The sequence below is a fragment of the Uranotaenia lowii genome, chromosome 2, assembly GCF_029784155.1.
Source record: "Uranotaenia lowii strain MFRU-FL chromosome 2, ASM2978415v1, whole genome shotgun sequence".
Lineage (NCBI taxonomy): Eukaryota > Metazoa > Arthropoda > Insecta > Diptera > Culicidae > Uranotaenia > Uranotaenia lowii.
This window is the reverse complement of record NC_073692.1, coordinates 311,519,942-311,544,941: the sequence shown is the minus strand read 5'-3', so window position 1 is coordinate 311,544,941 and position 25,000 is coordinate 311,519,942. Positions and strand designations below refer to the sequence as shown.

General features: G+C 35.0%; 1 protein-coding gene and 1 long non-coding RNA gene across 2 annotated transcripts in view; one reads left to right on the top strand and one right to left on the bottom strand.

The window, feature by feature from the left end:
* Nucleotides 1–5,531: 5,531 nt before the first annotated feature.
* Nucleotides 5,532–6,210, bottom strand: LOC129744888 (uncharacterized). The gene is made up of 3 exons (XR_008737014.1): nucleotides 6,126–6,210; nucleotides 5,861–6,017; nucleotides 5,532–5,794 (listed from the first exon to the last, which is right to left on the bottom strand). It is a non-coding gene; the product is annotated as an uncharacterized LOC129744888 (long non-coding RNA).
* A 2,970-nt stretch (nucleotides 6,211–9,180) lies between these two features.
* Nucleotides 9,181–25,000, top strand: part of LOC129750112 (NAD kinase-like) — a 181,797-nt gene continuing 165,977 nt past the window's right edge. Inside the window, exon 1 of the mRNA XM_055745341.1 lies at nucleotides 9,181–9,853. Coding sequence (XP_055601316.1) covers nucleotides 9,720–9,853 — 134 coding nt within the window. The 5' untranslated portion in view covers nucleotides 9,181–9,719. The remainder of the gene's footprint in view (nucleotides 9,854–25,000) is intronic.

The following is a 25,000-nucleotide window of genomic DNA, read 5'->3' as shown; positions in this document are numbered from 1 at the left end:
TCCAAGATGGCGTCGGAAAGAAAAAAATCGACATCTTCTAGCTTAGCCTTTTCATTCAATACTCGTATAGTGGTGGTTTAATGCGACTTTTTGTCAGCATTAAGCATTTAAAGTTGAGCGGATGCCGCCATCTTGGATTTCAAGATGGCGTCGGATAGCGAAATTCGACTTCTACTCGTTTAGCCCTTTCACCCGATACCCATTTTGTTGGGGTTTCATGCGATTTCAAGTCATTTACACCATTTTAAAGTTCAGCGGAAGCTGCCATCTTGGATTTCAAGATGGCGTCAGACAACGAAATTTGACTTCAACTCATGATTTATTCCACGGGTCATTCAAAACCAATCCCTTTTCATTCAAAAAGTCTGTCCTCATTTACTGTACTAATGATTAACAACTCAGAAATGAGGAACTCAACCTTAGCGTGTAATTGGTTGGCTTGCGAGAGAAACGTCAAATCGTAGCTTTTTTTGGGGTCATCATTAAACCATAATGAAACTATGGATTGACTCACGCCATGTTGGTTGCAAAATCGAAGGGCACAAAATGACGCCATGTTGATGGATTCACAATGCAAGCATTGGAAAATATTTTTTCAGGCCTTTTTTCCATCAATCCCATCATGATTGACCATGAGATTTGACGAGGCGCATTTATTTTAAGATACTATTTCATATACATTTTACCTAAAATCTTGACTGGCAGTAGAAAAGACGCTCATTATATGGGTAAAACATTGGTTTTTTAGCTATTAATTTTACCAGATCATATCTGAATAATGCAATCATCATTCATCAACCATTACGGTTGCTGGAAAAAATAAAAAAAAATCCGAGAACTCACAGAACCGAAAAAAAACAAAAATTTCTAACATGTTTTATAATAGCTTTTTAAAAGCTTTAGTGACCAATATTGATGACTAACAATGATTGGTCATGATGACGTTCCTAGGATAGGGCCAAATAGCCTGATTTTGGCTTTATTAGAGTCCAGGTGATGTTATAGAATGTGCTTTAGCTTTTTATGAAGGTTAATGCTATGGTCCAAACGACATTTTGCTGACCATAATAAAGCTAAAATTGTTACTTGGGATGTACCTACTCGAAATTGTTATATTTTGAATTTGAGTATGAGCTGAATAAATATTATTTTCAAAGAGGATTACATCTCATTTTTAAATGTCCAAAACTTCCTACTAAAGTTCAAATTTTTTCATAAATTCCAGAGTTTTAAATCTCCTAAATTGAATTTTAAAATGTCGTTTAGTTCAAATTTGAATATTCTTATATGAATCAGTTTTTTCTATATTTAATGGTCGCATGTTCGAGGTTACAAGTTCGTTTTACTCTAAATTGTATTATATTTTTTACGCTTGAAGTATTTTCGATATTAAATTCTATTACTGAATAAACATTGTATTCAATCAAACTAAACTCATTTTTTATCAATTTCAGGGCCGGGTTAAGCCATCGAGGGTCCGGGGCTATTTTCTCGGGGGGCCCCTATTGATTTTTTTTCAAATGCAATCCTAGAGAATAAAAAACCTTTTAATCGTGTAATAGAACGGGAGATGAGTTTAGTATACTGCAATAAAATAGCCATGTTGTCTGCGTAGATAGTTTCTGGTATCTACAAATAAAAAATGTTAATAAATCACGTGCAAACATTGTGGAAGGAAAGAGTTTAGAAATTTCTCAAGTTCAAGTCGCGAATGACATAAAGATGTTAAAACGACTATAATCGAAAAAAACGACTATAATCGAAAAATGATACAAGGCGGTACAATGCCAAAATTTGAAAACTTGGGGGAGAATGAGGATATTTGATCCCCTTTTCTTATTTTCATCATTTCTTTTTGTAAAAAAAATAAATTAGCAACTGCCGTTTTTTGCATTTTCTGATAGCGTATAATTTCAAGATAATATGCTCCAAAAGTTGGAACGATTCATGAACTCGTAGATAAGCTAGAAGGATTTTCGTGAGACTAAAAAAATGCGATATTTTTTAATCGAGGAAGAATGACCTTAACGGGTTAAACTCCTAACAAAAAGAAAAAAAAAAGATATTTTTTAAGTTACAGGAGACTTGACCCTTGTTTCAGGGTGCCCTGGCCCTAGGCAAAAATCTAGTTAAATCCGAAGATAAAAGGTCCGGTGACTATTTTTTGTCATATTAGTTCTTATTTAGCAGTTTGTAAGTATCAGACAAAGAGAATTCTAAAAATTTGACTACCACCCTACAGACATTGCATACTTTAAGGCGCAATTTTCTAGTTTTTAGATAAATATAGTATTTAAAGTCCTTTTTAACAGATAATTACTAGATGCAAGGCCGTGCAAACGGGGGGGGGGGGCTTTAGGAGTTTAACCCCCCCCATGGAGAATTTTTAAAAAATTTCAGTTCGCGAAATTAATTTTCCGTATCAACAAAAAAGAACTTAAAATCAAGAAGTATTAAAAAATAAATGTTAACAAACATGTTAGAAAATTGGCTCGCCTACGGCGGTATTTTATCTTAAATCGCGATAAACATAAGACATTTCATTCTTCGACATATATGACATTCACGAATTGACAGTTATTTTTGATTGTTAATTTCGATTTGCAATTTATTAAACTTTTTGTATTGAAACTCAAATCCTGACGAACAAAACCTCTATTTCGTTTTTAAAATTGGTTTTTATTAAGAAGTGAATCTTAACAAATTCATTTATAACATTATTTATCACTTTTATATTAAAAAAAAAATCGTTATATCACTACAAATTTTATGCAGTACAAAATATTCATCAAGAAACCAATTTAAGCCTCAATTTTATTTTGTGTTTCTCTTTCTTCTATTTCACATTCGCAAGGGGTTTTGATAAATTACACAAAGCTTTGGCTGGTAAACGGTGGATAATGTGCAACACGAGACCCCATAGTGGTCATATCACCTCTTATTCATAACTCCTATCTCTACCTCCCCGCGGTGCCGGCTGGGGTGCGAGTAACCTAAGCGGAGATCGGGTACCCAACCCCGGTGGATGCTTTGGTCGCATGCAGACTGAGAAGGTGGCCGCACGCGTCTGTTCCCCATGTCAGGGGCGGCGTGCAACAACAACCGAGCGTCTGTTCTCCAGGTCAGGGGCGGCTCAAACAGCGTCTGTCTTGCAGCAAGCGGCTGAATTTATGAAATGCGGCTCCCGCCAGCTAAGTCCAAGATGGCAGCCCCATCGCGGGATAGGGACTTTAGGCTAACAACCTACTGCTCCTGAAATCTTTTATTGTTACAGAAACTGAGAGAAGAAATAACCGAATTGGAACTTTGGCAACGACTTTTAGCATGACACAAGGCTTAAAAATTTCGCCTTTTTCTTTGGTGCAAAGAATTGAAGGGCTAATTTTGATCAATTTTGTTGCCCTGAAACTATTAATATTGCTGAAAATTTTTAAGAAAATTCTGCACTTATCTGGCAAAACTTTGAAACATTACAAAAAATTTTAAAATAAAGATTTTTAAGATAAGTTAACCATCGTTAATTAATTTTTGTAATTTATTTTTCGGCATATCGGTGAAATGTAGTTCTGAAATTGATAAAGATGCTAAAGATGATAAAGATCCTAAATAATGAAATGTTGCGGGGTAAAGTATGGTGTACGTTAATAAGTTTCCTCGCAAAAATGCTCTTTCGCTCTTTTCAACATCTGTAAATTTTCTCCTCACTTCTCTATCCATCTTTATCAATTTCAGAACTACATTTCACCGATATGCCGAAAAATAAATTACATGAAGATTTTTATTTACTTCCTTCAGGACCTCAAAAAATTTAACTTCTGCGAAAAACGTGCGTTCTATTTGTTAACTTTTCCCAATTCTGTGATACAAGAGATTTTTAACAAATTTTTTAAGAAATATTACCTAATCAAATTGAATTTTGACATTTTTAAAAGCAGAACTCTAATCGTTTTGCAGACTTAAAAAAATTGTTATATGAAATAAATCATTCTTTTTTTAAAATTTTCTTCAATAATATCAGAAATATTTGAATAGAGTATAAAAAATAATTTCAATGATTGACAAAATATTTCAATTTAATACGTCAAAATCTACCAAATCAATCATTAAAACATAGGCATCAAAAAATTTTCTTTTTCATCTTCATAGTAAATTTCGATTTATGCTGAAAAAATCACTGAAATAAATTCAAAGAATTTTATTGTCAAACTTAAGACATTTTTGAAACTCTTAATTTTTGTGTTCGGCAAACATCTTTTTGGAAGCTAAATATCTAGATTTCTAAAAAGAACAACCTGGTTTCTACCTTTTTTCCTTTCCAGTCCAGGACCCAATACTTCAATTGACGACGACAGAATGCTCAGAGCTTGATATTATAACAATTATAACTTAATGAAAATAAAATAAACTTTTGTAGCCTTTAATTTTGATAACTGGAAGAATGTGAATATAAAAAAGAATTTTATCTCTGTCTTTGATCACTGCATTCTTAAAATAAAATTTATTAATTTCTTTTTTGTCAAATTTAATTCAATCATCAACTATGTATGTGTTTTTTAAATAAATTTTTCTAAGCTCAACATGGTTTTTTGACTTGTAGAAAATTCATATCTCAAATCGTGATTTCAAAATTAAGATAAACCAGAGGAATTTTTTATTCAACCCTTCAATTAAAATAAAGAAATTATTATCTTTTAGTTCTACAATTTTTAATCATGGTTAATTTCTTATATGATCTGAAATTTATTTTAGAATGAGGAATTTATTTTTTTTAATCTGGTGAAATATTTTATGTGTTCTTTTTCTTTGCACTGATTCTTATCTCCAACCTTTAAATTCTGTTTTTATTCGAAATTTTAATCCGCCTGACTGGATGAACATTAGTTATTGAACAGACATTAGTAATTTCGTGATAACCAATGATCACGATCAATTCAGAAAAAAATATATCTTTTTTGCTCTAAGGATAAAAAAAATTGAGAGTTTACTATTAATTTTTTAAAATGGCATTTTTAAGTTAACATAATACCAAAGATATTCTATTCTATCAAGATACCCGGCTGAATAGTTTTTCGAACAAGTAGTCTGGGACATTAACTTTTTGTTTACGGTGCTGCCACCAGCGAAAAAGTCTTCAAGCTTCCAACTTGCATTCAAGCTTGCAAACACATATTGACCAAAGAAACATCCAAGGTGAGTATATATAGGAGGTGTCACCGAATGTCGGATTCCCAAATCAGTCATGTTAGTTTTGCAAAACTGGATCTCTCCAGTTCAAGGTCGATATTCAAATGTTTTGAGGGTAAAGACAAGCGGCCATCAGAGCAAAACTAACCAATTTAGAATTATTATCATGTTTTTTTTAAAGCAGTTATTCGTTAGTCATAGCAAAGACGGTAGAATTTGTGTTACTTAATACAATTAACTATAGAGAAAATTCATATTAAAAGGTCGGGCTTTCAAATTTAAATTTATTTCGAACATTTTCTCCTTTCAACTAAACATATATGATTGCAGAACTAAGGATTCTTGACTGCTGACACGTTCCGCCAACGAATTGTTCATGATGCTGTAAATCTTAGAAGGAGTTTGAACCGGGATCTTCGGGGTCGCTTTTGGTAAAAGATACTCCGGAAAAACCAACGATGCATTTGGTGTGGAATTAAGATCAATCTTTGGTTCCGTCGATATTTCCTCACGCTCCGGACTTTTCATTTGTTCGAGCAAATCACTGGGGACAATTTTTTCTATATCCTTAACCGGAATGATAGCTTTTAGAATCTTCTTAGGGGGGCCGCTGAAAAATTAAAAGATCGGAAACCAATAATCTCTCAAAAGTTAGAAAATCACTTCAAACCATTACCATCGTCCCAGAATAAGGACTTAGTGTTCTTGTTCTTGAAGTCTGGTCAAATACGTGAATAGCTGCTTCATGCTCCAGTTGAACAACCTTGAGATCGATCGTCAGGACGCCCAGATCGTTCTTTTCCCGGGAGGCGCTAAAGTCCGGAACGTTTTTGCTGCAAGATTTAATCGAAAATTGAATCACTCTCATCCCAAATCGAAAATGCTTACGTGGTCTTTTTTCTCAATAATATCGTGTAGTTGAGATTCCATTTCAAACTTACACTAGCACTTTGACGGTGTTGATCCGAGTCGGAGTTCCGTAATCGTTGAAGAAAGTTGACGCAAAGCAGCAGAACGTTCCATCGATTGTGGTGTAAACAAAAACTCCAAAGCATGCTGTTGAAATTTTCGAATTCATGGTTAAAGTCTAATTCGTCAATATTATTTTGGCGCTAGTGTTTTGTTCACAAAATTTCTCAGAAGCCGATAATACTCTATCGATTGACATATTGGAATAAATATTTTTATAACAATTTTTCATTTGAAAAACATTTTAAAGTGATAAAAAAGATCTTCAAATCACATTTTGTTAAAAATTTTCAAACAAAGTACAATAACTCGAAAAAAAAATTTTGATTTTTTTTTAAATAACAACATTGTTGTTTTGTTTTATTTGGCGCATTTTTCTGGAACATTAGATATTTGTAAGACATTCCTGTTTCGAGATATAGCGAAGGAATCAAGTATCCTAATTCTCCACTACTATTTCGTTGAGTACCGTCAAACGGGGCATCATGCAAAATCAGGATTAGATGCAGCATTAGTATACCACAACACTCATTCAACTTTTATTTCAATATACCAACTTTTCAAAAGCAAACTAAATTCCACTTTTTATTCAATTGTTCATCCCGATGAAAAAAAGACTTCTAACTAGAAATGACATTTGGGTTGGTGGAAAAGGGGTATAGTTAATTAAATTACTCGGTGGCAAAGGGGTTAAGTGCAGCACTTGCACACCCCTTTGGCTCCAAACAAAAAGTAATTTTCAGTTAGCAGATTTTTTTCAACGAAATCAAAACATAAGAAAATAGTGAAATTTATTTATGAACAAAATAGCAGATGATGTTTGACAGTTAAGGATGCGGTCTAGATGGTTAACTCGATTTTTTTTTTCCATTTTATCACTTATACCCCTTTGTAGTATTTGTAAACCGCTGCCTGCGGAACATCATCCGCGCTTGGTGGCCTGGCAACTGGATCTCGAATGAGGAACTACATCGCCGGTGTCATCAAAGGGCGCTAGAAATCGAGATTCGGGAACGTAAGTGGAGATGGATTGGGCACACGCTGCGAAAAGATGAAGACGAGATTTGCAGAGAGGCGCTTGACTGGAATCCAGAAGGTCATCGAAGAAGAGGCAGGCCCAGAAATTGGAAGCAAGCGCACTGTCACTTCGACTTTGAACTTCCATAACTTTTAACTCTTTAACTTTTTTGCGTTAGATAGATCAACTTTCACACTATTATATCAGAAAATTTGAGCTTTCTGGAGTTTGTGTGGCCTGAGAAACAGTAATTTTACGAAAATCGGACTTTTTGGACTTTTCCATTCAAACTGCATTATCTCTGGAACTACGCTGCATTTTTTATTGAAATTTTGCACAGTGATTGTTGAAATATGAAGCTAGCATGTCTGAAGCTTTCGAAAAGTTTTTTCGATGAGATCAAAAGTTACGCGAGGTGCAATATTTCAGGCATGAACCTTGAAAGGCGATTTCTATAGAATTTTGGACGATTTATGAGAACAATATCTTTTCCTCCACCAATCAGACAAAAAATGTCTGGCAAAAGCAATGAAGAAAAGAAAAAATGGAATAAATGGTCCATTTGTGTTTTGAAATCAGAATCTCGCGATATTGTTGTGATTTTTCGGTTGAAATAGATTAACTGGTTGTTAAACAGAGAATATGAATTTCCTATGAAAACATTCGTCCAAAATTCTATAGAAATCGCAATTCAAGGTTCATGCCTGAAATATTGCACCTCGCGTAACTTTTGATCTTATCGAAAGAACTTTTCGAAAACTTCAGACATGCTAGCTTCATATTTCAAAAATCACTGTGCAAAATTTCAATAAAAAATGTTGCGTAGTTTCCGAGATATTGCAGTTTGAATGAGAAAAAAGTCCAAAAAGTCCGATTTTCGTAGAATTACTGTCTCTCAGGCCACACAACCTCCAGAAAGCTCAAATTTTCTGATATAATAGTGTGATAGTTGATCTATCTAACGCAAAAAATTTGATCAAAAACTATCATCAGAGTTGAAAGTTATGGAAGTTCAAAGTCCGAAGTGACAGTGCGCTTGCTTCCATTTTCTATACAATTATGAACGGTACTGTATATGCTTTGACCAATATTCGTTCTCATGACCATCGCCATAGAAGACTATCCACTACCCCGCGGGTACCGACCGGTGATATAAATCCTTTATTTTATCAGTATCCGATTCAGACTTACCACTACATTTATTGGGACAGGTTAGGAATTAAAAAAAAGTAATTCAATCAGCGTAGTAAACTCATGGCATGAAAAAGACAATGTAATTGTTTTACCACATATGTACGTACATGCATGATCTTCCTTCCCGAACCCCGATTTGTCCAATCTGAAGATCTCAGGAATATTTTTTTTCAAGGAATTTAACAGCAAGCTGTCATTCTTCCCAAAACCATCCCATCTCAGGAACAAAAAAAAAAAAAAAAAACAAAATCAACCCGTCCCTCAATGAACGCACAAAACATACGCGTTGCTGCTGAGCGGTGGTGTTTTGGTAAATCATTCACTAAAACGCGCACGGAAAGCCGCTGAATGAGCAGCAGAGCACCAAAACACCTTCTAAGAGGAGACAGATTCGGTTCTTACCTTTGCCCGATGAGATTGGTCGACCAAAAGTGACTTATCCCGCAGTGTATTTCGTACCGCGCTGACTATTTAGAAGCAGAAAAACGCTGCTCCAAACCATCAGTCGAAATCCGTCAGTTGACCGCGATCGATGATCTAGTATATTTGCTCCTACTGTGTACGTTCTGTGTACTTTTGTACGTACACAGTACACATAGTCGAGCATTTTTTTCGAGTGTTACCTTGAACGGGGTGGTTGTTTACTAACTTACCTTTTATGATACTTACTTTTTTGTCCACTCTTCTTTCTGTTGGGGGGTGAGAATACACACTAAAGACGCTCGCTAAGCGTCGCGTCGCGCTTTTCGGTTCTGGAGAGGTTCCCAGCGATCAGTCCTGGCAGTACTAATACGCCTATATACGGTGAAACAACTTTTTCGACGGATGCTGTTCGGTAGTTAATGTTCGCTGATTTTGGTTGCGCTAATTTTATGCGGTTTTTTTTTTCTCTTTACGGCTTTTAACGCTTGATCAAGTCATTAGCGACCGTATAAGGACAGGCGGGAGCAAACTTCTTCCGGTAATCTGTCCAAAATCTCGTTAAAAGATCATCGTCGCGTGTGATAAGACTCGTTTCGAGTAATGCAAATTTGTTCGGATAAGTACATAAGTGATTCTTAGGAGTGAAAGAGAGAATTGTTTTGAATGTGTTTATAGTTGGTGAATGTTCTAAAAATACATTACGCGTAGATACAGAAACCGAGAAAGTGTTGAGTGTATTGCGACTTGCAAGTTTTGCAGATTTTTTGTTGACCTTAAGGGTAAACAACAACAACAGTGAAACCAACAACATCATCATCATCAACGCCAGGCCCCATTCAAGTTTGTTCGCGGGATTTCTGTGTTGAGGCACACACCTGTTGAGCTTTTAGAAAAAAAAGGGTTTTCTCTGTGTTGTGTCACGATTTCTAGAATGCGAGAGGAGGATCTTATCTTGGCCCGAGCGATCGTGGCCCAGCAAAGTTTGGAAAACTCACCGGGAGCTTCACCGGCACCGTTGCGCAAATCTCTGGTCACCAACCTTCAGGATCGGACAAAACAATTCAGGTTCGTTACTCATTCTTTCGATTATTTATTCTAAATTTACTAAACATATAACACTATAGAGTCGTGGTCCTCGTTCAAGATCATCAATCGATCGATAGTTTCAATCATGGTTCATTACAAATTACAACTGCTTCAGAGATATAGTTTTTGATTTGCATAACTTGTTGGGTACATTCCGTTTCCGTTACCATTCCCGTTCGATTTATGACCATTGGATTGATCCGTCCACCCGTTTCCATTGCCGTTCGATTTGTATCCGTTGCCTTGATCATCCCAACCTTCGCTCATTCCATTTCCATTGGATTGCATCCAGAATTCGTTGCCGTTTTGTCCATTTCCATTTCCGTTCCATTTCTGCTCTTCATCCATCCGACGAACCACAAACGGAGCTCCATAGTTCTTAGGGTGAGCCGCATGGCCAATCCGCTTAACCATGGCCTGGAATCCGTTCCACTTGTCCGCCTTATAGGTCACCACCCTTTTGGTACCATCGGGTTCATCCAGAGTGTAACCCCCTTTCAGGCCACCCATTCCATCGCTCATTTCCCACTGACCCTTGTGATCTCCGGTGTGCTGATCCTTGACGCCGTAGTCGAACTTATACTTTGGCCAACCTGCTGTCGATTGTTCTTCCTGATGGCCATTCTGGGAACCACCACAGCTATCATCCCCGGACGTGTGAAGGTCAAACCCGGCCAAGCATAGGGCCACCAAACAGGAAGCAACAATGATGATCTATTTAAAAAAAAAAAAGGAAAAATCCTAGGAACAATTCTTCAAAAAAATTGAAAATATTTGTCCTACCTTAAACATTTTGAGCTCCTTGATTGAAGGATTGGGAGATCGCAAATGGTATTGATATGACAAAACTGTCAAACTGAACTGATAACATCCTACCGTTATGCTTCGATTTTTATAGAAACATCTACTTCAAAGGTGATCATCGAGTTATGTTTTGAGTCAGGTTGGTTAGCATAAACCATTTATCAACGATGAGATTCGAAATTGGGTACTTATGCTTTAGTCGCTTGAAAGAGAACATTAGTTCTACCGTTGAAACAATTGTTGACCAGATTATAATTTAACTGCAACAATGTATCGGTTGTTTTTCTGCAAATATTTGCAAGCTCGATTGCCTCATGAGTGGTCATTATGGAAGATAATGAGCTTGGAATGGCTCACCTTTATCCATGGCGGAACTTTAATGGTGCTAAGAACTTGTTAACAGTTTTTGCTTTGATTTGTCCAATAATGCTTAACAAATTTGCTTTATTATTGAAACAAATAAAATTTCAAATTTGAAAAGATTATTGGTGAGCTTTCAACTTAAATTAAGTTTCTAGAATAAAACTATGAAAGGCAGAAAGTAGTCAATGAATATTTAGTCATCCACTCAGGCAGGCGCGGTCCTATGGAGGGGGTGATCGGTGTGATCAACCAACCCCCCCTCCCCCCCCCCCCCCCCAAGCGGTAATAAGCCGTTGTAAAATACCCGCAAAAGGTCAAATTTGTATAAAAAGTTGGAACTTTTCTTTGTAGATGTGTCTAACTTTCTTATCTTTCTTTTTGTCTTCTAGTCACCAATATTTCACTAAACAAATTCGATGGTAATAAACAACAAGTGTTAATGCCGCATTAAATTCATTTGTGATGAAGTTTCGAGCAGCGAAAAGCTTCCCATTAGGATTTGGATCTTTTGTTTACAGCTGGTTTATTGAGAACTTTGAAACTTTATCAAGTCATATCAGATGTCTAATGCTAGCCTCACTTTAAAATCTAAAGTAGTGCTATTTTCACATGCGTTTACAAGGAATTCACGACTTATTGGAAAATAAGAATTCAGGTTCTGAACCACAGTAAAGATTCTCTTTTGCGAGTTTCTCTTCACCCTCAATTTTCCACCATTCATGTATGAATTATAAACTTAAAATTAATAACCTTTATTATGAAACTCAAAAACAAAAATTTTAAATTCAAGTACTGCCAAACAGAAATCGAATATAAAATAATCATAGTAAGACTCAATTTTTAAATTTAAAAAAATCTACCCAAGAGATTTCAGCAACAATGAATCGAAAAAAGTGATTACGTGTTATGACTTTTGGGTTCCTTATGAGTTTTTTTAGAGCCAAAAAGGAACAAAAAAGTATTTATATAAGCTGTTTCAATATGAAGGAGTTTGTGTTGGAGAATCCAAAATCTGCATTCAAAACTAAAAAGCAAAAAAAACAAGGAAACAAAATTCACATTTTACGAGGTGAAAGAATTTGAAAACGGATTACGACTTATTCAGGAGCACTAAATGCAAATTTGTATTTTTTTATCAGCTCTTGTTTCACTTATAAATTAAAATACAAGGTTAATTGAAAAAATTTGTGCACTTTTCAACAAAAGTCTAAAATATTTAAAAAAGATTTAGAAAAAAAAGTTTTAACTTAATGATCAATTTTAATGAAGACTGTGAGTAATTTACCATGAGAAAAAAATAAAGAAGTAAGGTACACCGGGGTAAGTGTGGACGGTTTTTGGTATAGTTCAACTTTAAAAAATCATTGAAAAATCAGCAGTGGATCAATTTTGATAAAATTACGTTCAATGTGATGCAGAACATGTTGTTTACAAACGCTGAAGAGATGAGCTTGATAGGCGCAAAGCGAGAAAAGTTATCACATAACTTGTTATGGACTGCTGGTGTCTTCACTTACCCCGCTTTATGGGGTAAGTGTGGACGGTGGATTTTCCCTCTGATTTCTCAGGAAATTTTCAACAAATTTGTGTATTCTTGGTTAAATACGTTACTATATGGCACGAATCGTCCAAAATTTTGAAAAAAAATCATGGTACTATTAGTATGGCATCTTCTAATGATTATCGTGTGTACTTTATGTTGCAACACACGAGATCAGATTTTATCGGAAATATATGCTTATTTCAGAACCAACAAATACTTTAAACAACTTTTTCATGACCCGAATGCTAAATATGGCTAAATTATATTAGATGAGGGAGAGAAAATTGAAAAAATGAGTAAATATCAAGTCTGGATAAAGCCGTCCACACTTACCCCAGGTAGGGTTTGGAGACAAAATTTTAGTTTTTTGTCAATAAACTCTCTTTTCTTCATTTTTAACCACCGTTTCTTTTTCTAACTGGTTGTTTCGAATGTAAGGATTGTTTCTATGTAGAGTTTTTTGTCAAGAGCCACATAGTTTACGAGAAATTTGCAATTGAAAAAGGTGCAAATCAACTCGACATCGTAGTTAAAAACAGAAAATTAACAAAAAGTCGCTGTAAACATCCGTTATTGTGAGAATTGTATCTTTTTCGCAGTTATTGGATAGATTACAAGTAAATTGAACATTCAGCATCAAAAGTTTGAAAAAATAGTGCACAGTATTGTTTTAATAGCCATCGTCCACACTTACCCCGCGTCCACACTTACCCCGGTGTACCTTAAGTATGTTTCCCCATTTTGTAAAATACGTAGATTATCTAAACGAAATCTGTATTGTTTTTTTCCGGAAATTTGTCAATTTTTGGCATTCTTCACTCAAATCTGTATCGTTGAATGAATAAAGGAAAATGCAAAGATTTTACATGTTTTTTTGTTGTTCATGTAGGTTTGTTACTTCATCAACTATCAATGATCGATTTCCCTCTTAACTGCTCAGTTTTAAAATTTCGAAATGCCAGAAAATAAGAAGGGGGAGGAAAAATTTGACAAAAAAATCGAGTTTGGGACGCAAAAATCTTCCAAAGTCAGTTTGCCTCCATTTTAATTTTTCCCTTGTGTATTTAAACTATCCCTTTATCATTCCTCAATTGTTTTTTGACAACAAGGCAATTTATCATGCTAACCAGTCAGAAGATTCTTTAGTGGTTTTTAACCAAAACTCTTGGATTTTAAGATATACAGCAATTATGTCTCCGATATTGCTATCAGCTCAACTACACAATAATATTGAAATTTTAAGTTAAAATTTAGCTCAAGGTTTGATATTCTGAAACTGAATGCTTGACTATTTCACTTCACTTTAGAAAAGTATTAACTTTTAGAATAAACCCTTCATTTCATGTTTTTTTGTTATAATTCAAAATTATTTAAAAATTTAGAAATTATGTGTAGTTACCTACATGAACAATAAAAAAGATTATTCACTTTTTTATAATTTATTTGTAATAGTACAATCTAAATTGAAAATTTTGAATGATAACTTTAAATTCAAGAGCCAATCAAATAAAATAAGATTCCAGAAACTTCATATTCAGAAACTGATTGTGATAAAAGTATTTTCTACTTAATTGATATTTAAATGATTGGTTTTATATATTGAATTAACAACTTTGAAAATAAAAATACTAAATTTCCAAATCATGATCCAGTAAAATATCCCAAAGAAGAATTTAATGCCCGTTGAAAAGTGAAATACTTTCGAAAAATTATAAAATATCAGAGCGCTAATATTTAAAAGCTCAGGAAAAAAAGACAAGATAGCATGAAAAATACTTTCTACATTTTTATCTCTCAACAACGTGTGTATTTTTTTCTATGAAAAAAAATTACATTTTTAACCAAAAATACTTTAAAGAGTTTAAATAGCTCTAAAGTGACAATTTTAAAATACCAGATAAACTTATAAATTAAAAAAAAATAACAACATTTTTTCGCAGTGGGTGTTATAGATTCGCTGGTTGTTTTTAAGAGGATGTGTTAGTTGTGTAGAAGGATGTTGAAATCTAATATATAAAGATGAGTTGGGCTATATATGTTTGTATATATATATGCACCTTATACAAATCCACACCGCTTAACCCATTAGCTTGAAATTTGGTACAATGATGTAAACGGACATGAGAAAGGTCGACGTAATAGTTTTTAGCCCCTCCCACCTAAGAAAAGGGACCCTCCCATACAACTTTCGTTTTTATTCCCACGAATCAAAAGTCATGGCACCATTTTGTCAACCGATTTTCGTTACCTTTGGCGGGGTTATTTTCACCATCACCTTGGGCCGGGCATTAGAAGCAAAGCAACCATCCAGAGTTCACGTGTACTGGAAAGCAAATCAAAGCTTGCTCAGCATTAAAAATTCGAGCGGAGAAAAATTGGCGGGTGTTTTTTCCTTCTACTATTCAAAGCACGTGGTACCGGTGCGAGGAATTTGATTGCAATAATGAGCCTTCATTTAGGATAAAAAAAAACTATTCGCCTTATAGAAATAAGTGGTTAAAGATCGACTAGAATATGCAGTGTGTAAAGTATGGATACATTAATTCATGTTCATTATGAATTGACTTATTCAGTTGAATAACTATTTGGACTGAAAACTAAAGTTCTAGCATTTTGGAACCAACCATTTTCAAATTTTTGAAACTCCTCATAGGGGAAAAAATTAATAAAACTGAGGGTTGTAAGTTCAAGGCTGCGATCTAAAAACTTTGATTGCCGTGTAGGAATTTAATTTACAATAGGAATTAATCAATTAAACGTTCATTTTATGCAAAAAGTTAAAACCAAATTAAACGCACGAGAATGTTGGCAATTTAATCTGAAGTTTTTAGTTTTCAAGAATTCAATTTCATTTGTCAATTTTTAAATTTTAAGTTATTATTGATCATCGATGTGTTCGATTCTACCATCCAATTATAGGAAAACTAACAAAACACATTAAAACATGCAGAGGAAGTCTTTTATAAGGTTTCAGCGGAAATCTATCTTCTAATATATAAAGATGAGTTGGACTATATATGTTTGTTTGTATGCATCTTATACAAATCGACACCGCTTAACCGATCAGCCTGAAATTTGGTACAGAGATGTATTTGGACCAGGGGAAGGTTTTAGTGATAGTTCTGAGCCCCTCCCACCTAAGAAAAGGGGCCCTCCCATACAACTTTCGTTTTTATTCCCACAAATCAAAAGTCATGGCACCCATTTGGCAGCCGATTTTCGTTTCCTTTGGCGGGTTGTTTTCACCATCACCATGGGCCGGGCGTAAAAAACGACTATCACGAGTTCATGTGTACTGGAAAGCAAATCGAAGCTTGCTGAGCGTAAAAGATTTGAAAGGGGAAATTTTGGCGGGTGTTTTTGTACCTTCTACTGCTTAAAGCACGTGGTACCGGTAGATACGAGAATTTTGGGTGCAATAATGAGCTAACATTTCGGATTGAAAAATACAACTAACCTGTAAAGTATGTATTGACTTGAATTGTAGTGGTTTTCAAAGTACTCCCTACCACTGCTGCAGGGCTTTGGAGTCTATAAGAATATACAGTGTGTGAAGTATGGATGCTATGATTTATCTTCATTATGAATTTGAATTGAGTGCTGAAAACATATTAAGTTATTTTAACAAAATCAAGCTTTTTAGAACCAACCATTTTCGTATGTTTAGAATTCCTCATAGAGTAGGATAAAATAATTAAATTCAGAGTTATAAGTTCAGAGCTATGATTTCAACGCTTTGAAAGCCGTCGAGAAATCTAAATGGAGGACTCAAAAATTTAACGTGCATTATCTGAAAAAATCCAATCCTATTCCAGCAAGAAACTTTATTTGAAATTAAGTATTAGGTTTTAAGTTTTATACAATTCAATTTTATCGGTCAATCTAGGACTTTTGTATAAATGTTGATCATCAATGTGTTCAATTTTACCAACCAATTATGGGAAAACATAAACCGTTTAGTACTGCGAATTCAATCAAATTATTTCCAAGAATTTTTACTTTATCACTCTTGACAATAATTAATGAAATTTTTTCCAAGAATGGAAAAATGAAAAATTATTATTTTGTTATAAATTGGGCGATTTGAGTTCCGAATTTTTTTCTTTTAGATCACTTCAAAAAACTATTAGTGGAACTTGGAACATTTAGGAAAAACTAATCATAAAACAATGTAGGAAAAACAACGAAAAGTACACATATATCTATTTGAAAACATGAAAAATGAGTCTTCAACAAGTTTAAAAAACCAAATAGAAACACATATATGATCTCAATGAAACTTAATGTTTCCTCGAAGAGATTCCTTTTACTTAATTCTAAGCGTACATGTTTCGAGTATATGATGGCTAGCATCTCACAAATGCTTAAACCACTAAACCACAAAAGTTTACTGTGTATGCCGTGACTGGGATTCGAACTCATGGCCGTTGGCTTGGAAGACTTGAAGGCCATCCTCCATGTCACGAGCTGCGGCAAGTTTCGGAAGCCTTCTTAGAATTTTCTGGGCAAATAAAACTTGAATATAGCATTTGGGAGCATTTGGCATATAGCGTCCGAGGAGATTATCTCCAAAAGAGATTTCATTAGATGGGGGGTGGTAAAGATAAAAATATAGTTTAATCATTTTAAGATAAAAAAAAAATAGAAGGCCAAAACTATTCAAGTTTCCTTTAAGAAAGAGTAGGTATAAAATTTTTTTCGTGATGAAATAAAAAAGCATTCATGGGAAATTATTTTTAATTTCTATAAATAAGAAATTCATAACTATAAGTGTTTCAAAAAATCTGTCAAGGGAAACACAGTAAATATTCTCATTCAAAAATTGGAAAACACTAACAAAACTTTCAAAGCTTACATACATGGAACAACCTGGGTAGATATAAAACATATTGAATACAAAACTAACAAAATTTCGTAAAGTCAAACAACTCATTTTGATTTACATTTTATGCAAACCCGAGCAAGGCCGGGTAAATCAGCTAGTTTAGAAATAAAACTTAAATAGGTTTTTCATTCTACGGGGAGATCTTGAAAAGAGGTCGTTTACATTTGTTTACAAGCTTAATACTTTGGATTTTCACTCGATAGCACATAGAAAAGATTAAAAAATAATTTATCATTTGATGATAATAAAAAGGGTAATGCAATTCAAGCTTCCTAAAATGGTGGGTGGAAAACAAGGTTGCCAGAATTTTTTTCCGAACGTATCGAAACCGGACATATCCAGCCAATTTTATCGAAAAACCTGGCAAAATCCAGCATTTGATTTCAAAATGTTCAAATATCCAGGCAAACTTGGTCAAACCGCGGAATTATTCAGTTAAAATAGCGAGAAATATACTTGCAATACTTTTTTTTCAACAAACCACATCAGCAGATTTTAAATTGTATATCAAGCTTCCAAACACAAGTCATGATTATTTCTAAAACTTGCCATTTAAAACTTCTATTTGAACGTAAAAATGAAAAATTTTAATAATTAAATCTCAGTTCAAGTTACGTTTTAAAAATATTGTGAATAAATCCTGGCAAAATCCGGGCTTTTTGCAACAAAATCCGGGAAACCGGGCCGGACCGGATAAATCCGGGCAACCTGGAAACCTTAGATTGAAATGTTTTTTTGTGATAGACAGGATAAGCATTCAAGGGAAATTAGTTCAAATTTCCATTAGCAAACCTAAAAACTATTAGTTCAATAATATGAAAACGATAATTTTTTCTAATAATCCCAATTAAAACTTTAAGAAGACTAACAAAACTCACATAGCTTACATGGCCAAACATGGTCCAATTGGTTATGATGATGAACAAAAAGCTTTCAAAATTTCAAAAAGTCAAATGACTCATTTTGATTTATGTTTTATTTGAACCCGAGCAAGGCCGGGTAAAATCATCTAGTCAGTCTATAAAGAAACTTTGATAAAGTTTTCATTATTCATCTCTTGTTTCATACTTTTTAAATATATGTTGTTCAGTGAAATTCATAGGGGAAGGAGGAGCAGTGTGCAGCTTATATTGTAGACTCATTTGCAACTGACCCTCCCCCCTGCAACCCCCCTCCTATCGCTCACTCAAATGATCGTTTCATCACCAGATATTAACGTTCCTTTATATTGACTGATTTTTGAAAATTGGAAAATCCCCCCCCCCCCCCCCCCCCCAAGAGCCAGCTCTAGGACCGCCCCTGCACTCAGGTTACTGATGGCGGTTTTTCTAATGCAAAATGGCTTGGAAGTTTATCTGGGATTCAAGAAATATTGATTGAGATTGATTGAAAAATTGAGAACTGGAACTTGAACGAAATTTGTTAAGAATGTTTTTTTTTTGTAATTTCGAAAACTTTGCACAACGCCTAATCCGTATGGAATTAAAAAATAAGGTTTTCACCATTTGTACCGGGAAATGGAAATTACGGAAAAACTTCTCAAAAATACAAAGATAAAGATTCATCATTCAACGCTTAAAAGAGAGTAATTTAAAAAAAAAAACAGAAGATTTGGAAGGGATGAGAGGTCAATCGGATTGATGGGTTTTTTTTCAGAAAAAAGTTCAAATTAGTTTCTTATTACGAAGTGTAACCAAACAAATTCAGGATTTGATACCAACCATTTAAATTTCAAGATTAATTAACCGAATACTAATTTTATACATGAAAAAGTTGAAGAAGAAGAATTATATAAATATAAATATTATATAAAAATTATATAAAACCTAGTATCCTCTATGTACTATATTACTAAAAAATTTGATTTACAAAAAAAAGTGCTGATATGAAATATTCTTCAAGAAACCAATTTCAGTCTCAATTTTTATTGTGTTCCTTGTTCGTTTATATGCTTAACATCACATTCAAAAACATTTTGATAAATTACACCAGGCCACAAAATTTACATCCTTCTTTGTACAAAGAATTTAAAACCTAATTTTGACAAATTTGGGTCTCCTGGATCTAAATATGCATTTTTTCTATCGGATTTTGAGTTTCAAATAACTGTTGAAAATATTTAAAAATCATTGAAGAAATAATTGCATTTTTTTTTCACAAAACTTCAAAACAAAACATAATATTTTAAAATAAAGGTTTAAAATCAATAATCAACTTTCCCCAAGACTTCAAGTAATTTTGAGTTCTGCGAAAAAAGTTATAGAGGTTTTCTATTTGTTAAATCAAAACATATAATTGTTTTGTAGGTTTGAACAAATTTTGTTAAATAAATCTTTTTAAAGCTTTATTCAGTAATATCAGACATACTTGAAATGGTATCTTTTTTATATTTTTAAAAACTGTAGAACTTAACTTTTTTAAGATCATGAATTATCATCTTTAAAATATTACTCCTTAATCGAATTGAATAGGTATAAAAACAAATTGGGAATCAGATTTTTCTTAAACGTAGATTTGTTATTTCATCAGTTATCAATAATTTTTTTCACTTAAATGTGATACTTTTTAAGGTATACAAACTCCAAACGCAAGGCGATAGACAAAATTTGTCAAAAGATTTGAGTTGAATACGCTTAAATCAATCAAATCAATCATTCAATAGATGGTAGATCAAACTTATTTGATTCAAACTTCAATTTCATAAAAAAAATATATATATTTTATACTCAAATCAAACAAGCCTAATCTTCCAAACTCTTTTGAAAATTCCAAGATTTGGAGACTTTTGATAAAAAAAAATCGAAAAAAAAGCGATAAAAATCGGCTCAAATTTGATTGATGCAAACGTGGAACCATCCCGAAGATCTACCCCCTTATCTTCATCGGTGACAGCTTTTAGGACTAGATTCTCTCGAATGTCGTCGAAAAACTCAACAGGCCACATTTGTCGCTAAAATTTTGAACGGAGAAGTACAATCACCAAACCTGCTTAGGATGATCAGCTTTAGGGCTCCGTCGAGAACGTCACGATCTCATTCGCTGCTATCGAGTCGAACTCATAGGACATCCTACGGTTACAATGAACCAATCAGCGCAATGATGCGCATATTCCAGGACGTTGAGCACTTACATCAGTTCGGAGAGCCATCAAGTCGTTTTGTTTGTCGGTTACACCAATCAAGATCGTTTCATTCTTTGTGATCGTGAAGTTATTCATTTAAACACAATTGTTCGATGAATTATTAATAATAAATAAATAAATAAATAAATAAATAAATAAATAAACCAAATTTATGATTTAAAGGGTAATACGGTCAAATTTTGGTCAAGGGAAAACGCGTGTAAACCGGTGAAATCGTTTATTTAAAAAATCAAATTAAATTTCTTTTTCAAGTTTAATTAGTATAAAATTCAGGAAAAATATTCAGTTAGGCTTCCGCTTTTCCAAATCCGAATTGCCGGGCCTTACGCTTAACCCCTGTCATCGGATTTTGTACAGCAACCTTGTCCACCTTCTTCGCCGCAGAAAGCCAGTTTGCCTTGAAGGGCTGCTCGTCCTTAGCATTTTTTTTTTGTCTTCTTTAGGTTCCCCTTGACAATAGCCCAGTATTTCTCAATTGGGCGGAGCTCTGGCGTGTTGGGAGGGTTCTTGTCCTTGGGAATCATCAACCATCGGCACGTTGTTGGCGGCGTACCACTCCATGGCCTTTTAACCGTAATAGCAAGATGCCAAATCCGGCCGAAGGCAGCAGACGTTTATTCAAACACTCGTTCCCGTAAATTTGTTGGTTGTCAGTCCCGGAAGCTATGAAAATGCTGCTTTTCAAGCCACAGGTACAGATGACTTGCCAAACCAGATATTTCTTCGCGAACTTTGACAGTTTCATGTGCTTGAAAATATCTGCTACCTTTCCCCTTCCTTTTGCCGTATAAAACTCCTGTCCCGGAAGCTGCTTGTAGTCGGCTTTGACGTAGGTTTCGTCGTCCATTACTACGCAGTTAAACTTCGTCAGCATCGTCGTGTACAGCCTCCGGGATCGCGCTTTGGCCGTCGTATTTTGTTTATCATCGCGATTTGGAGTCACTACCTTCTTGTAAGTCGAGAGTCCGGCTCGTTTTTTGGCTCGATGCACGGTTGTAGACGATACACCCAGTTTATTTGCGGCATCTCGGAGAGAGAGGTTAGAGTTTCGCTTGAAACTAGCGGCAACTCTCTTTGTCGTCTCAGCGGCTTCCGGTTTCCGATTTCCCCCCGATCCAGACTTCCTGGCTGTCGACAAACTTTCCCAAAACACTTTAATTATATTTGTAACGGTTGATTTGGCAACTTTTAGCGATTTTGCCAGCTTTGCGTGCGAGTAGCTCGGATTTTCGCGATGCGCGAGCAAAATTTTGATACGCTTTACTTCTTCCTTGGACGGCATTTTGACAACTGAAGAGTGAATTCCAAAATCAAAATAGGAGCAACATTCTACACACACACACCTTCAAAATGAAGAGTGTTCAGGTTTTTTAAATGCAAAATTGAAAGAAATACGTCAAGTTGCTATTGACCAAATTTTGACCGTATCACCCTTTACTCCTATTACAAAATGTCTCAAAAAATTCAGGCTCGTTGAGCGACCCCTTCCCGTGATCCAATCTGGCCCAAATTTGGCATGAGATCTTGTTCTAGGCCTAGGATCAATTTTAGCCTGCAGCGTATAATATTTCACAGGTTTGGAATTTCCCATAAAATCTCTCTAATGAACACTCTAATGGATAATTATGCTGAATACATTTAGGGTAAGGTTGCCGGAATTGTTTCAGCTCGTATCTAGGCCAGAAAAACCGCGGGCTATTTTATCTAAAAGCCTGTCAAAATCCGGGCATTTTGTTTCGAAATTGTCGACAAAAAATCCGGCCAAATTTGGACAATACCCTGGAATTACTCTACAAAATCAAGAAAAAAAATTTCATCAAGACTTATCAGCAGATTTTTAATTGTTCTTCAGGCTTCCAAAAAACCTTTCATGATTATTTTTAAAAAACTTGCCTGGTTAATCCGCATAAAACCGGGCAATTTGGCAAGCTTAATTTAGGGGCAAAATTTATACGAAAAAATCTGTTACTATTAATTAGATGTCGAGTGAGCATGTTTGTTCCCCCGAACTCTAATCTACGATAAGAAATTTCTCATCCGGTTGTTTTGTTCACGGATCAATTTATGAAATGGGTTGCTCTAAATTGCTTCGTTTAGACTGCCCCCTACTGGACAAAATTAGTGTAAGAACATCCGGAAACTTATATTTTATGGGCTCTCAGCTACCTAATGATGGAATTCTGTGGATTTAATTAATCATTTTCGGTTCACGCTTTGGTTGGCAATAACAATGTTGGATGCTTGAAAACATGATGAAACAACTTTACAGCTCATATCCTTTCCCCTTGATCCATTGTCATGATAATTTAATAAGTTTGATTTTTATTTCTGGGAACAGATTATGAAAAACCAAAGATGACTCATTTCATCGTTTGGTTTCAAACCCCATTTTTAACAACAACCTCCCCCGAGCCCCAAGGTTTTAAATAGTTCCCATGAACTTTTCGCTCCAGCATTGCAAACAACATCTTGATGACAACGTGCGAATGTGAACGACAGGCATCGAAAAGTATCATTCAATTAGAGAATAATGCGAACGTTTGATATAGTTCGATCACAAATTGACAGGTTTATGACAGCTCGTACGTAGGTTGTTGTCGCCATTAGGGTCATTTGGTTAATCGCAATCGGCTGCATCATTACTTCTGTAAATCTCGACTCAGTTTTGAAACAGATGTAAGAATATTTTTTCAACAGTTTTTCAACTCTGCTATTTACATGATTGTTCAAATTGAGAAGAATAAAAAGTTTAAATTTTTTTTGGATTTGTTTTTTAATTGTACACGACATGTTGAAGAGTTTATCCAACAATTTTCACGCCATGTAGTAGCACAGTTTTTTCCCCAATCATCAAGGTTCAATGGAATCTCATAGTGGGTAGCTAAATTGGCAATCTGTTTGAGAAATATGACATGTGTTAGATAGTTGAAAGCTCATGTTTCGAACATGGTTTCGATTAGGATAATGATCAGAGATTTATGACCACTGCTAGATTGAAATGTTGATGAAAAAGTTAATTTCTGTTGATCAAAGTATATTGATATAGTTATCATGACACGTGCAGAATGATTTCCAAATACTGTGTTACGCATTTAGAGCAAAACTTTATATTTTGGAATTAAAAGTTCAGATGAAAAACATAGATACATTGTTGTAAGTTATATTGGTTATATTATGATCTGGGGGGTTATTCTGCGAGTCGAGTGATGTGACTCACAAAATTTCACTTCTTTATCCTGACTCCAGGAAATGTTTCAGAGAAGAAACGTTAGTATGAATGAGTTCAAAAATCGATCACAGGACATTTGAGCTGAAAATTCTAGCCTAGAGTGGTTTCTGGAGTCGGCACAACGATGTGAAATTTTTCACATCACGTCACGTGACTCTCAGAATAAGCCCCCTGGTCAGCGTCTGTTCCAACATAAAACCAAATTATCTGCAGCAATTTTCTCTGTCGATTAACATTAATGTATCGAATTCCGAATCTCATTGTTGATAAACGGTTTGACCACCAACATGGAACATAACATGCATTTCTATAAAAGTCGAAGAATAACGGTAGAATGTTATCAGTTCAGTTTGACAGTTTTGTCATATCAATACCATTTGCGATCTCCCATTCCCTCAATCAAGGAGCTCAAAATGTTCAAGGTACAAATATTTTCAATATTTCTGAAGAATGTTCCTAGGATTTTTTCCTTTTTTCAATAGTTCATCATCGTTGGATCCTGTTTGGTGGCCCTATGCTTGGCCGGGTTTGACCTTCACAAATCCGGGGATGATAGCTGTGGTGACTCCCAGAATGGCCATCAGGAAGAAGAATCGATAGCAGGTTGGCCAAAGTACAAGTTCGACTACGGCGTCAAGGATCAGCACACCGGAGATCACAAGGGTCAGTGGGAAATGAGTGATGGAATGGGTGGCCTGAAAGGGGGATACACTCTGGATGAAGCCGATGGTACCAAAAGGGTGGTGACCTATAAGGCGGACAAGTGGAACGGATTCCAGGCCATGGTTAAGCGGATTGGCCATGCGGCTCACCCAAAGAACTATGGAGCTCCGTTTGTGGTTCGTCGGATGGATGAAGAGCAAAAATGGAACGGAAACGGAAACGGACAAAACGGCAACGAATTCTGGATGCAATCCAATGGAAATGGAATGAGCGAAGGTTGGGATGATCAAGGCAACGGATACAAATCGAACGGCAATGGAAACGGGTGGACGGGTCCATCCAATGGTCATAAATCGAACGGAAACGGTAACGGATGGAATGGTCAGAATAATGGACATAAGCAAAACGGAGGAAACGGAAATGGAATGTACGCCATGAGTTTCGCGAATCAAAAATTGTATCACTAGATCTCACCTAGTTGAGATTTGTAGATATTG